The sequence below is a fragment of the Cricetulus griseus genome (genome assembly GCF_003668045.3).
Source record: "Cricetulus griseus strain 17A/GY chromosome 1 unlocalized genomic scaffold, alternate assembly CriGri-PICRH-1.0 chr1_1, whole genome shotgun sequence".
NCBI lineage: Eukaryota > Metazoa > Chordata > Mammalia > Rodentia > Cricetidae > Cricetulus > Cricetulus griseus.
Window position 1 is genome coordinate 33,364,587 of NW_023276807.1, and position 15,792 is coordinate 33,380,378.

General features: G+C 34.4%; 1 protein-coding gene across 2 annotated transcripts in view; it reads right to left on the bottom strand.

The window, feature by feature from the left end:
* The window catches only part of Vegfc (vascular endothelial growth factor C), a 95,130-nt gene that overhangs the window by 2,740 nt on the left and 76,598 nt on the right, over positions 1–15,792 (bottom strand). For both annotated transcript variants that reach the window (XM_027391044.2, XM_027391045.2), the window contains exons 4-6: positions 14,506–14,657; positions 4,081–4,187; positions 3,450–3,783 (exon numbers count right to left, since the gene is read on the bottom strand). In XM_027391044.2, coding sequence (XP_027246845.1) covers positions 3,450–3,783; positions 4,081–4,187; positions 14,506–14,657 — 593 coding nt within the window. The remainder of the gene's footprint in view (positions 1–3,449; positions 3,784–4,080; positions 4,188–14,505; positions 14,658–15,792) is intronic.

Here is a 15,792-nt window from a genome sequence, read left to right on the forward strand (position 1 = left end):
AATATAATCTACACAGCTAAACACAATTTTCTGTAGAATATTATGATGTCTGGCTAGTCTATATGCAGTCTCGAAGAATTCAAATTTGGCAATGTGTACTAGATTCGTTGAAAAAATGCTTCAATGTAGAACATTGCTAAATCAGATTTGCTGAACTGGAATAGCTGTATTCTTTTTGATATGATATTTTCTATTGTATTTTGGAAATATCCTTTGGTAAGCAGAATATAAATATGCAAGTAAAATTGGAAAATGTCTATTATTCAAAATGGTTTTTAAAAAAAAATAAGTATTAAAATTCTTGCAAGGAACTCTGCAACAATGCAGGAGGAAAAAGTATAGTCAGTGCAATACCTGGACTTAGTGGTGTCCCATTATGCAGTAAGTACAACTGACAGATCTTCAGAATTTTAAGTTAAAATGAAAACACAAACTCTTGAGATTCAAAAGATAGGCTCTACTAACTCACGTACAAGATAAATGATAAACAGTTATGAGGCTACAACATTAAAAATAAAAAGATAATGCCTTTTATTTTAGATGTTGAAAGGATATTGTCTGCCCATATTTAAATGGTGGATGGAAGAAGATATTCAATAAAAGAGAAAATTTAAAATTTTCTCTAAAATCTCATGTGCTATGGCAAGAGGATAGAACTAGAAAAATGGTAACATTAAAGACACAATAGTTCTCAACTTATGGATTGTGACCCCTAAGAGGGGGTTGAATGACCCTTTCAGGGGTATTTGCATTATGAATCATACCAGTAGAAAAATTAGTAATAAAATATCAACAAAAATTATATAGTTGGAGTCACCACAACATGAGGAACTGTATTAAAGGGTGGCAGGATTAGGAAGGCCAAGAACCATTGCTCTAGATAAATATGATGTTCTCTACTGGATCTAGCAACTCAGAAGCTAAAACACAGTTTAACACAGAGACCTCTGCCAGGCTATTTATTGTCCCTGGAGATGGAAGAGGGGAGAAAGCCAACGCCATAGGGCGTGGACCAACTCTGAAAAAACATCATGGAAGGTTCTCAGCATCAAAGTAAGAGGATAATAAAGCAGAAGAAATCTGTAATTTTCATAAACTGAGGGAGAAGGAAGACAGAGCTGAAAATACTGAAGTAACTTTAAGCAGATGCATGGCTACTGGATGGACACTGAAGGAAAACAACAAAATCATCTAAAACAGAGATCCAGATTAAACAGTAGTCATCTAATTTTTTGAGATGAAAGAGATAGAAATTCAGACATAAATATGGAAAGTCTTTGAGTCCAAGAACCTCGTTTATAAGCCGGGCGTTGGTGGCACACACCTTTAATCCCAGCACTCAGGAGGCAGAGGTAGGAGGATCTCTGTGAGTTCGAGGCCAGCCTGGTCTCCAGAGTGAGTGCCAGGATAGGCTCCAAAGCTACACAGAGAAACCCTGTCTCAAAAAAACAAACCAAAAAACAAAAAAAGAACCTCATTTATTTTTTGTTGATGAAAAGTGGGTATTATTCTTGATGAAAAGGATAACAAAACCATGCTGTAAAGAATGAGTGATGATGCAGGAAAGATTTCTCAATGGTTGGCTACTTGCTGCTCCTTCAGAGAAGCCAGAATCAGCACCCAGAAGACACATTAATAACTTACAACTGTCTAACTCATTTCCAGGGATTCAAGGTCATCCTCTTTGAGCACCAGGCACACACATTGTGCACAGACATACATATAGGCAAAACACCCCTACATGTAAACTACAATAACATTTCAAAAACAACTCTTGGGTAACTTTCAGTGATTATTGTTTTTAATTTTTAATTATGTGTTATATTTGTGTTTGTCTCTGAGTGGATGCACATAGCTACAGGTAATCATAGATCATAGAAGAGAGTGTTGGATCTCCTAGGGCTGGAGTTAAAGGCAGTTGTGAACTGACTGAAGTCGATGCTGGAAACGAAACTCAGATTTTCTGAAGGAGTACCATGTGTTCTCAACCACTGAGTCAGCTTTCCAATTGTTTAAGTAACCTTTAACAGCACTTTAATTTATTGTCGTGGTTAGCTTTTGACCTGACTCAAATCTAGATGCATCTGAGAGGAGTGAAGCTCAGCTAAGGAACTGAGTAGTTCAGACTGGCCTATGCCCACATCTGTGAGACATTACTTAATTGCTAATTGAAGTAGGAGCATCCCACTGTGAATGCTACCATTCCTAGACAGGTAGACTTTGGCCCTGCGGGCAAGTGTGGGATCAGTGTTATGTAAAGTGTTCCTCCAGGTTTCCTTCAGTTTCTGCCTCCAGTTTCTGCTTTGTCTTTCCTTGCTTATGGAGGGCAACCTGGAAGTCAAATAAACCCTTACTTCCCCAAGTTGCTTTTGGGTATGGTATCAGAACAGCAATATCACAGCAACAGAAAGCAAGCTAGAACATTTATCTAGGTCTCATTAATAATTGAGTACAAATGCTTCTTTTTCAGATAACATTCTGAATATACTACTGTGTTTTATTTTTAAGCTTTAAAATGATGCATTGGAGATATTTGATACTAAATTACATCTGGAAGTATAGTCTTTGGAGGCATCAGACATAGACTGCTGAATGCATTTCTAAAATAATATGTACATCCTCTTTTAAATAAAAAAAATCATTTGTTCATAGATGGTTGGATGAATATCAGGGTCTTCAGTTAGGTTTCATGGTCTACCTGTCTATTTCTGTACCAATACCAAGCTTTTTTATTACTAAAACATTGTAGTAGAGCTTGAAGTGAGAGATGGTGATGTCTTGGAAGTTACTTTATTGTACAGGATTTTTTTTGTCTAACATGTTTTTTTTCAGTATATAAAGTTGAGTATTGTTCGTTCAAGTTCTATAAAAAATTGTGCTGGGATTTCAATGGGGATTGTATTAAATCTGTAGTTTGCTTTAGGTAAGACTGCCATTTTTCCTATGTTCATCTTATCTAACCAAGACAATGGGAGACCTTTCCATATTCCGATATCTTCCATATTTTCTTAGAAGAATTAAATTCTTACCATAAAAAAAGGAATTTATACAGGACTCTGATATATTAGTCTCTATGGCAAAATTTTGTTTTGAGTATATTTGTTTATGCATCTTGATGTGCCTGTGTTGCTTTTGGGGTTATTAAGTCTCAAAGACCAAATTTGCTGATGTAACCATGAAATTCCTCTGTTCTGTAAACTGAGCCAGGAGGATGGTAAGTTCTAAGTCAGCCTGGCTATATAATATAACAAGTCATTCTCAAAGCTAAAGCTTACAAAACTATAGTGTCAAGAAAGAATAGCATTGATTTCAATAATGTATTTTTTTCATTAGAGGATTTAATGGCTTCATTCTAACAAGCAGCTACTAGTTTGGGTTGAGAAAACAGATCCTGGTTGAGAACGCTGTGTTCTGGAAGTGAATTAGCACTGTTTACATAGACTCCTTACCTGCATGTTTGATGGTGGAATTTCTTCCCTTTTAGAAAGCACTTCTCTGTGTTTTCTGTACATTCACAGGCACATTTTCCAGGATTCAGGGGTCGGTTTCTAGGACAGGTTCTTTTACATACACACTGGCAAGTGTTTTCATCAAATTCTCTGTTGGCTCCACATGAGCTGGGGAAAAGTTTGTTTTTACAGACACACTGACATGAGTTTCTGTCTAGTTCTTTGTGGGGTCCACAGCTGGATGGCCTAAGCCCCCCTTTGCAGACACACTGACAGGTGTCTTCATCCAGCTCCTTGTTGGGTCCACAGACATCATGGAATCCATTGGTAGAGTCTAGAAAAACATAAGACATATTTACTGGACCTTACTTGTCTCAGGATGTGGTAGAACATACACACATTGAAAACATCTTCCCTTTTAACTTTCCACCAAAGTAATGTAAATGTGCCTTTATATAGAAGTTAGAAGTAAAAGGAGAAGAAGTAGCTAATATCCTACTTTATACTCATTTCAATGAATGATTGAGAGAATATTGAGAGAATTTAATATAAAAGTATATTAATCAAACTACATTAATTTTAATCTATATAGATCAGATCAGATATACAATGAAGTGTTTTTTTAACTCACCATCCTCAGGGTTTGAATAAAAGATAAAATCCTGTTGAGCCAGGCATCGGCACATGTAGTTATTCCACACATAGTTTGCTGGACAAGTTTTGTTGGCTGCTTGACACCTTTGGGAGAGAGAAATTGAAAATAAGCTGAACAGCAATATAACTGGCATATAGTAGTTCATTTATTTTAATGTGCATGTCCCAAATAAAAACAGGTTTTCAGGAAAGCTTGTAAATATGTAAGAATAGAGGAGATGAACCAACAGGGTATCCTCTCAGACTACTCCCACCTCACCTCATGCCAGGTTTTAATCTCAGGTTGCCTTATCAGTTATAAGGTCTAAGAGGACTCTTGACTTAACCTTTTTAAAAGAAAGTAGGCTTCTTTGTATAATTACATACTATTTTAACTTACTAAAAAAATGTGATGATGCCTTCTATATTACCTTGTAATTCCCTGTACCAAATAAAAGATGTATTTGAAGCAACTATAGAGGTCATTTGATAATGTTTCTCTGAATGACTTTTAGTGGCTGTACAAAATTTCATGAAAAGATGTAATATGGTTTACTTCTTACAATAACTATTTAGGTGGCTTTCAGCTTTTGCCTCACAAATACTACTGCAGCTATGTTGGCATTCACATTTACTGTCTTATTCCTGAAGCTTAGATCCCATTGCTCTAATATCTCTTGACCAATGAATAATTTCCACTTTCCATTCCACCAAAACTATCCAAGAGCATGTTTCAATGTAATTTTGTTTTTGTGGCCATCTCCTTACTCTTTTTTTTCTTCTTACCTGCTTTTCCTTCCTCCCTACCTCTTTTCAATGTTTATAGTCTGTTTTAGAAAAAATGTATGAACAAATGGTCTTCATTCAAGGATGTAAATTACTTCTTGGATGTTCTAATCACCTTGCTCTAACAGGAACCCATTCATATTAGTGATTACAATATTGGGCATTTCCCGGTGATAAACTCAAGTTACTCACTGCCTCCACCTAGATTACTACTACTTTGGAAAATGGCATTTAGAAGCTATCATCTGGGGATTGTTTTTGTGCCGTTAGATTGAGTTTCTTCTAGATCTTCTGAGTCTCATGTAGATATATTCTGTTTTCCTGACTAATGTCTATTCCTGGATTTGAATATTCTAATTTAGATAGCATGCATTAACTTTTAGTACTTGACTTGTCAACAGACATTGGTGTGGGCATCAAAGGGAAATATTTATTGGATATCACACATCATTCATTTTCAAGCAACGTTATAAATAATGGTATGTGGTGGAAGACTGCTGAATGAATTCCAAAAGCTTACAACACAGACTTTGAAAGTGTACTGAGTGCAAACAAATAAGCCATGTGCTTTGGATGCTGCTAAGAAAAGTTCCATAGATCAAACAGTGTGATAAAACACTCTCAACAACAGCCTAAGAACTACTATGAATCTATACAAACATCTTGTTTGGGGGTTTTCTTTTTACAGAAAAAGCAATTCTGAATTGTGTTGATATGGAAGCAGGCCCTCATTATGCAGTGTGAGCTTGCTTTGGACTTCTGATCTTGGCCTCCCTAGTACTGGGATCACAGACACACATCTTTATGCCTATCTTCTAAATATGTATCCTATAACCATGTCTACCATCATTTGAGCATCACTTCTGATCATTTACCAGTGTTTTCTTTTCCAGAAGTCTACACCAACTCTAAGGAAGGGTCTATTCATCCTGTTCAATATGACAGCTTGTCTAAAACATCACATATGTTTCAGCCACATCATCACCTTTGGCAACTTCCATTGATGATTTTAACTTAGATAATTATTCCTTTCTTTACTTTTCTCAAGGGTCATGCATGGCTCCTTTAGGTTGGTGGGGGAGTCTATTTCTTGATTTAGTTTGACTTTTTCTCACCATGTTATTTGCTATGCCATGGAACTACAGCCTCTCATGGAGCATGCAAAGAATCTAGGTGATAACCTAAAAGTATGTGCTAATAGCAGTGATAATTGTTGGATGTTCATAAAACTGTTTAAGCATCCTAGCTATCAAAATCGTTTTATTTCTTTGAGTACAGACACTGTAATTCATGATAATTCCTCAGCAATAAGCTATGCTTGTGGGTTAACTACAATTCACTGATTTTTTTTCATTTAAAATAGTATTAAAAATGCTTGCCATATACATTCTGTGAAATAAATAAGTAATCTTAAGCAAGATAATTAATTATGTATGCATTTTAGGCAAAAGAAGAGCAGTTATGTCAAAAAATAACACAGGATAGCTAGGACTTTGAGTCCTTATGTTTGACTTCATACTAACAAATTCCAGTAAAATATTTATTCTCCAACAATCTTTATACAAATAGCTTCCTGCTTTATCCAATGAATAATACATCCTTTTGTTTTTAATCTTAAAGATGTAACATATTTACTTATGTGATAATGAGTTAAGACTATGAGAAGTGTATGTTAATTATGCTCCATATCCCTAGTGTGCTATTATTTTTCTTAGTAGTTTTGTTTAGATATTTCAGTATTTCTTCTTGGAAAACAACCAAAAGCAAAAATCAGCAACAAGGCAACATTATTAAACCTTGTTTGTTCATTTACCATTTCCTGGAACATTCCATACTCTCCTAAAAAATTCAGTGAATTCTAAGGGGCAATCTCTCCCCACTATATTATTCTGCCATTATGGAAATTTGAAGCAGGGGTTCCTATAAGTCACAGATATCTGGATACTTGGTATCTATTTTTGGATTGTGGGAAACATGTCTGTGGCTTGCTAGAGGAAGTGTCACTGCAGGCAGATATTGAAGTTTCAGAAGACTGATGCCATTTTGACTTAACTTTTGATTCCTGCATGCAGATCATGCTCTTAGCTATGGCTCTAGAACCATGCTTCAATGACTCCAGACATGATGGTAAGGAACTACTATTTCTTTACATCATAAACCCTCAAATCAATGCCTTTTTAAAAATTGTTGTCTTGGTTATGGCATTTTATCATAGAAATAGAAAAGTAACTAATACAGTCATTTTATTTTATAGTTTAATCATGAATAAATATGCATTGTGCAGAAGTTTACATAGTACTTACCAATTTTCTAAACAAACATCAATAATTTTATGTATATTCTATTCAAACTTTAGTATCCTGCTGCAAGATAATCTTTATTTACCCTTCTGTGTGTGGTGACAGCATTTATTGGTTATAGGTGAACACATATTGCTATGATGACAGTAGAAAGCATTTTGTTTTCATTTTGGCAATATGGGATTTATCCTACATTTGTCTGATGCAGTGTTTTTCTAGCTGTTGGGTACAGCTAATATATGGAACATGAAATCAATTAAAGACTCAAACACACATGAATTCCAACATCTAAGATGCTAAGGAAGATATATCAGGAATTCAAGGTCATTATCCTGCACTATATAATAATTTTGAGGCTAGCCTGTACTATGTGATAAAGCTACACACACACACACACACACACACACACACACACACACACACACACAAAGAGTAAAATAAAGGCATAGGAATATATTCCCTAATGTGATGGAATGGCATTCAATATTCATAAAAGTCTACCAGAGTGAGGATAATAACCACAATTGTCTTTCAGTTATACATAGACACCAGCATGCACTAATATGCTCACAGAAAGTCTTAGACACAGGTCTTCTCACCCACCTGTGGTATGTGTATATTTGGTTGTAGTTATCTTTATTTGTTTTTGTACAGTCTAAATTTTTGACAAAACAAAGATCTAAGATATTCAAATGGTGAAGTTACAGGAGTCCTCTCAGTTTCTAGCCCTCCAGGTACTGGAGAATGAAGGCTCTTTCCTTACAGGGAGCTTGGTAAGGTTTATGCCATGTTTATGTATGTCTACCCAGGCAAGTCTCTACCCTTAGTAAGTAAGAAAAAAAACCTTTTCTTTCTTTTCCATTGAGTTTTCTTTTTCATGGTACACCATTTTCAAAAATATATATTTAAATATATGTACTTTATGTGTATACACAATTGCATGAATTTACTTTGGGACCATTATACAAACATCCAGATATGTATTTTGATATGTAGTAAATGCAGAGTTCACATAATTTGATTGTGTGACCTATTATTTTTTCTTTTTCACACTCATTTTGAACAAAAAAGTTCTGGCAAACACTTTCAATTATATTATACCTGCAACATTCTTGACAACATGAACTTCAAAACAGTTAGTAATGGTTTGCTTAAAGGGAAGTAAATATTTTGAATACTAATAGTCTTAAAACACAATCTAAAAATTTAAAATATATGAGAAGTTTCATACAAATAATAAAATATCACTCACCATAAACATATTTTAATGCTGAAACCTGAAATTATGCTAGATATTGTTGAATTAAAGAAACCAGCATTTGGATAAATACATTTTTTAACTCCTAAATGACACTGCTTCTTTCAGATGCAAGAAGCAAAATCAGAGGATTTATAGCACACTATTCTAAAAGATGAGGTGGAAACAAAAATTTTAAATGTTATTATATTATAATGAAAGAAAGTATTAGAATAAACAGATTAGCACAATGCTTACTGCCTTTATGTTTCGATCTTCAAAGCAGTTTCATGCAGTTGAAAGTGATATTCAAAAGTAATGAATGATTAATGTGCATATATATATATATATATATATATATATATACACATTTGTATAAATAAAACATTTCATTTACAAAGCATATTACTTGAAGCATACTCTTTCTGCAAGGTATAGAGTAATTTTTCAAGTAGATCTCTGTTGGGAACCATGTAAGCAAATAAACTTTCTTACCTTCCCCTTTAAACAGTACTTGCAACTTTTATGAATGATAGTTACTTTTCTAAGAATTATTTCATTGGTTGAAAACTTTGCTTGACAGATTTGCTAGCCATTGGTTTTGCTGTTTGAAATAAGTGGCCATGAATTCAACATTCTCTTCATCTCTCAATGGAAAAAAATGATATATTCAATGATAAAGTCAATATTATTAGTCTGTTTACATCTCTGAAAATTTAGAAAGAAGTATGCATTCTGGGTAGAGTAAATTCTAAATGTTGGGTAATAATTACTAGCTTTGAATATTATGAATAATTATTAGCTTTGAATAATTACTTTGAATATTATGGCATTCTACCTCATGCATGCTATATTTGTGAGTCATTTCCTCTACATTTTGGTACTGTAGTTTTACATACTTAGAGATTCCTTTCCCAAATCAACACTGAATGGACTAAAACATACTACCTATTCTCTTTGGCATCTGATAGAAATGAACTGAGATGTTATGATTATTTCAAAGAACTATAATCTTTATAATATATTTATTGTATAAATTAATCACCTTAGTTTATTATTAATTTTTAAGTATGACTGAAAAAATTATATTCTTTAGCCACAAGATGATGTTTTGATATGAGCATAACCCTAACCCTGCAGGTGCCAAGAAAGTAGTTAAAGGGAATCTCAGCTATATTAGCACTTTTGGTACATTTCAATATAGAAATTTGATTTCTTAGAGGTCAACTGTTGATGTTTTTCAATTCTATAGATCCAGATATGTTTTAAAAGATTGTTGTCTGAGTAACAGCTGGAAGGACAGCTGAATCCTGGTGATATAAAGGCTACAGTGTCCTAGATAAAATCCTGCACTAATTTTGTTCCAGATATTTTATTCTGGGGGCATAACTGAGTGGTAAGAGTGTTTGTTACTACATGTGAGTGTCTGTTACTATAGTTCAGTTCCTATACACACACACACACACACACACACACACACACACTCATACACATGAATACAAGGTTGTTGTGGGATATTTGTATACTTGTGAAGGTGTATTGTTGTGATTGGTGTAATAAAAAGCTGAACAACCAATAGCTGGCAAGAGGTACAGGTGGGACTTCCTGGCGGACAGAGGCAGTAGGTAGAGATAATTGAGGCATGAGAGAGACACAGAATGAGTAGGGCACACAGAATAGGAAAGAAAGGTAAAAAGCCACAATACAAAACATGATTAACATAAACAGGTTAATTTAAGTTATAGGTGTTGGTAGGAAAAGCCTAAGCTTTCATAATTAATAATAATAATTAATTAATTAATAACAAGTCTCTGTCAATATCTGGGAGCTGACTGGCAGGAGAGAAAAAGACTCATTGTATTCAATGTTATGTAACTTCTTTCATCCAGTATAGTAATAAACACATCTTAAGATTCTGAAATTTAAAATACAAAGACTTATATTTAATATACATTCATCTAAACAATGTGCATATGCATATTTATCTTGAATAGACTTTTGTTGATTCACATGAGTTTTTAGCCTTGTCTGTTTGTGATGTTGCTTGCCTGTGTTCTCCTTGAAGAAGAAGAGGATAGAGGCAGGGTTTGTACAGTTGTCAATGAAAAAGATGGTGGGTAAGTCTAAGGGATGCATTTCATAAATTTGACTAGCATTATTTGAAAGAATAAGAAAAATTTCATTAGTTTAACAGTGAAATGATAATATGAAAGATTTTTTTTCTTTTTATATAATTCCAAACAACTTCTCTACAGCATTAATATGTATAAAATATTGCCCACCACTGGAATTGAAGCAGTCATGCTGTACAGTCACTGACTGGTTAACTGACCACAGACTACTGCAGTTTTGAACTGTGTGGTTAGGAGAGTAGGGGCCCAGGTGAACTAGGTGTGAAAAACATGTATCAAGACCTCTGCTTTATTTGTTTTTACAGATGTTTACAGATGTTTTAATAGGCTGGAACAATAGAAATTATTACATCAGTTTGTCATTTTATTTCCATACTAAATTCAAATTAAGCCAGTAAATGAATAAAGTTCAGGAATTCAGTAAAAATATCCATCAACAAAGCCTCTTGTCTTATTACCTGGTCACAACCATGTTTTGCTAGCAAAAAGCTAAAACCCAGACCAAGTGACACCAACAAAAACTCATTAAAAGGCAATAGAAAGTTTCTATGCCCTCACAATAACTCATTGATGTCAGGAGTACTGGGGGAGGAGAAATGAATAGGTATAGGGTGGGATTCAAGGACAGTGAAAGCCTTCTGTATAACACTGTCATGGTGGATATGTGACATTATTCATTGGCCCAATTATAAAATGTACTACAAGAAGAACTCTCATGTAGCCTATGGAATTTTGTTAATTATAATAGTAGCTCATTGATGAAAACAAATATACTCCATCATCTTAGTATCTCCACATGGACTGACATAGACTATCAACCAGGTTGAAATAGTAATTATTTTCCATTTTATGAACATTAAAACACATAAAATGTTTTGGTTATATTGAAATTTATCTCACCATTTTTCTGTAAAAAAAAAAACAAACCTTTCTATTTCTATCTACCTCAATACTTTAAAGCTTAGCTTTGTCTTCTGAATTTATCACTTTAGTTGTGCCATCTGCTGGGAAAAATCACAGGCACAGTGTCAAAGAAGAAGATGAACTGGGAGAATACTCACAGTTATTTTCACTGTGTTGCTCCTTCTCCTAGTCAACCATCAAGTCACAGAAATGCTGTTGTCAAAGGCAATCTTCAAAAAACTAGACCATGCAGCGATTATGTAATATCTTGTTAGATAAAAATAACGCTTCAGGTTTAAACAATGCTTCTCTTGACTGAGTTTCACTGGTAAGTTCATTCACGCCAAGAGGTCCTAAATTATATCTATATACACATGTATCTACTCATAAATACTCTCTCTCTCTCTCTCTCTCTCTCTCTCTCTCTCTCTCTCTCTCTGTGTGTGTGTGTGTGTGTGTGTGTGTGTGTGTTTGCCTGTAGTATTTGCCATGGAAACATAATCACTTATCAATTTAATAGAATATAGTAGCTATAAAATAAGCAAATAGATGCACATGTAATAACATGATTACAACTCTAAAAGCTTAGTGTCCAGAGCAAAAGGCAATGCTGTCATCCTGACACAGAAGCAGTGTTGGCTGTGGTATTTTGATGAGACAGATGCACACAGATGTAAAGAAATGGATGTGGCCTTAGAAAGGAAGAAAAGAAAGGGAACTTACGCAGGGTGGTGGTGGCGCACGCCTTTAATCCCAGCACTCGGAGGCATAGGCAGGAGGATCTCTGTGAGTTTGAGGCCAGCCTGGTCTACAGAGCAAGTGCCAGGATAGGCTCCAAAGCTACACAGAGAAACCCTGTCTCAAAAAACCAAAAGAAAAAAAAGGGGGGGGGGACTTACTTCAAGCTAAGTCCTAACAGAAACAAGACATGGAGCAGGAAATGACTTGTGATGAGGAAACCAGACTTTGTAAAACACTGATGTGGAGAATAATGACAAAGTAAGATGACAAGGGAAAAACATGGTGAGAAATTTGTGCTCAATTCTTTAAGCAATTGATAGACATTTTTCTTGCTTGGATAAATCAAATGATGTTTTTTGATGCTTAGTTATAATAGTGTATGGGGAGGGGAGAAAGAGCTGATACTAAGAGACTGGCTTCATACTTGGGCTAAGTCTGATGTATACGTGGAATAGAGTGGGTCAATGTAAGTGATGAGAATTAAATGTAAGTAGGAGGAGTTATCTCACTATTCTCCCAAATAATGAGTCATAGTTGTGTGGGATAAAAGAAGAAATAATTAGTGATAACTGCAATTTCTAAGTCTCAAAAGAATATGAGGACTTTGTGCTATGAAAAATAGATAAATAGAAGGGATTGAACTAATCTTTGGGTTTAACACACAGCCAATATAATTATATGAAAACATAAGTACAGAAAATTATTAGAAATCAAAAATATGATCGTATCTTTCATTGAAATTTTGGTAATCATGAACACAAAGATGATACCTAAAGTTCTCAGAATGAATTCTTTGCCCAAGGAAATAGGTCTAGAACTGAACTGCACCCAGAGGCTGCATGAATGACATGACAGATGGAATCTGTTCTTCAGTTAAGGTAGGCAGTTTTCCTTCTTATATTACCATGGTTTTCTTCAGAGATATCTGTGAGATCTTTTCCATTTCGTGCCAAGAAGAAGAGATTTGTGCTGATATCAGGCTGACACTGAAGTCCCATAAAATGTCCCAAAGAGAGACACTTATACGCCAAACTAAGTGGAGCATCATAAAGATAACCCAACTGAGAAGACTACTATTAGTGCTGTATGTTTTCTGTTGAGGCTCCGAAGGTGAAAGTTTCTTAATATTCTGTACTACACATTGTCCATCTACTTATGCTGTTGTGCTAAGTGCTGGAATTATGCATGATTCTTACTACATACACTAGAAATGATAACGAACACTGAGCTGTATCTCTGCTTGGGGTTCAAAGTTCCTAGTACCCAAATGACAATGAAAAATTATTCCAAAATAAGTTATTCACAGGGTCCAAACTGATGTTCTGCCTTTGCAATGCTACTTTTTGCTATACTAAAATGAAGATAGGAAAACAACTTGAATGTTAAATGATTGTTTGAATGTTATTTCAAGTCATATGAAGAAAATTCTTAGAAAATTCTTAACTACTTGAAAATTCAAGTAGTTAAGTAAGATTTCAAGTCAATCTTTGCTGAAACAAGAAATACAAAGCTATATTTCATCTATATTTTACTATATCATCATAAGATGTATGGTTAATACTTGTTTTAAACTTAAATAACTGAAGCTTAATTTTTTAAGCTTTAGAATAATTTCTTTTTTGAAAATAGACAAATAATTTAATAGTGTGGGTTGTATGCATTGTCACATTAGGTAAATACTGAACTTGTAATATGGACTTCCGAAATTATATGAGAATCACAATTTGTAAAAATCAAGACAGGATTATGATATGTAACAACGTCACCTAAACATGAAAGCTAGAAAGATAGGAATGCTTATTTAAGATTGTAAGTGGAAATGTTCAGTGAAGATGAAAGAAGACCTGGACCTGAGTCCTGACAACTCAGATCATGACAACCATGTCTAATCTACCAGACTGAAAATCCAGATTCAAGGCTCAAATTCAGTTTTTACAACAACAAGATTTTCTTTTTATAATTTACTCTTGGACTTGAAATTTCCTTCTTATTATTTTTCCAGAGATTATTTATGAAATATTACACTTTTTTGTGAAAAATGTCTAATTGAATACTCAACTTCATAGATGTTAAATCAATGTGGCTAAATTCATTAGTTGCATGAACAGTGGTGATGTGTGTACCATTCAAAGCATGTCTTTTTACATTATTAACTACCCTGCCCATACATTGGGTGGCTCAGTATAATTCTACTTTTAATATTTTATGATTTGTATTTGATGAGAAATTAAGTCTTTATAAAATTTCCTTTAGCAAACTTGTGTTTATTTGAAGATAATTTTAACTTAGGAGAAGACGTAGAAAAACAGACAATTCATACTCACTGTGATAATGTTGCTGGCAGAGAACGTCTAATAATTGAATGAACTTGTCTGTAAACGTCCAGTTTAGACATGCATCGGCAGGAAGTATGATTGGCAAAACTGATTGTGACTGGTTTGGGGCCTTGAGAGAGAGGCACTGTAATTTCAAACAACTACAAAGGGACAAAAAGAAGAAAAATATTATATAGATGCTACCGAGGACTTCTATGGTAAATGTTGGAGTCCAAAGGAATGACTGAAATTAGCTTGTTATGACTTGGTATTGCATAACATAGGCATAGCATTAATGTTTTTCAAATGATAACAAAGTAAAAAGTGGTTTGCTCCCAAATAGTATCTTCTATCCGAATAATAAATACTTTTGATGCTTACATCAAAGCATTAGCTTTGGATCATATTTAAAGTATGAGCACCAACTAATGGTATAGAACAGACCAGTGTGTTCAAGGAAAAGGAATTGCTGCGTCCCATGTTACTCAGCATCAAGGTCACAAAGCCTAGGTGTTTCAAATGCAACACAGATTATTGGTAGTAAATATCTTCCTGACTTAAGAGCAAAGCTACTGGCCACACAGCCTAGAAATGCTTTGTTAAGTCCTATCTTGTGTAAACCAAATACACAGACATAAATTACACTTATAAAACTATTTTTCATTCCAGATTAAATTGCTTCCTGAAAGTTTTACACATCTCAGATCTCAAGAACTTACAACATTTAAAATAAAAACAAGCAACCCATTATTTTCACAAACAAAGCTGTGTTCTTACAATCTTGATAAAACTTATAAAAAGGAGCTGAAAATAAAGTAGGGCATTTTACATGCTGTTGGACGACAGTCTGAAGATGAGGTGTGACTAAGGTGTTTTCTGCATTCCTAGTTTACAGAGAACTATAGGTCTTCAAAAGGGCGGAGTGGGGTGGGAATACACAGACTAAGTGGATTTCAATTCCTAAGGATTATAAGTCAACTTATTACTAGAACAAATGGTAAAAGTGAAGCCCTACACAATGGCTACTTGGTTTTTAGATCTATTTATAGTAAAACAGTGATAGTTAAACCCTGCATTGTTCTACATTGCCATAGCAATCTGAGAAGTTCCTCAGAGCTGTGGAACTGCTCTCTGCTCCGTGGCTGTAATTTCACACCATCACTTAACAATTGTTGGCAATGGTGAGATGTCAAAATACATTTGAAAGTTTTGTTCACACACTAGGAAGACCTTTTCACTGAAATTTAAAGAAACAAATACAATTACTTATGACATCATGGGGGTGGGGGAACCTGA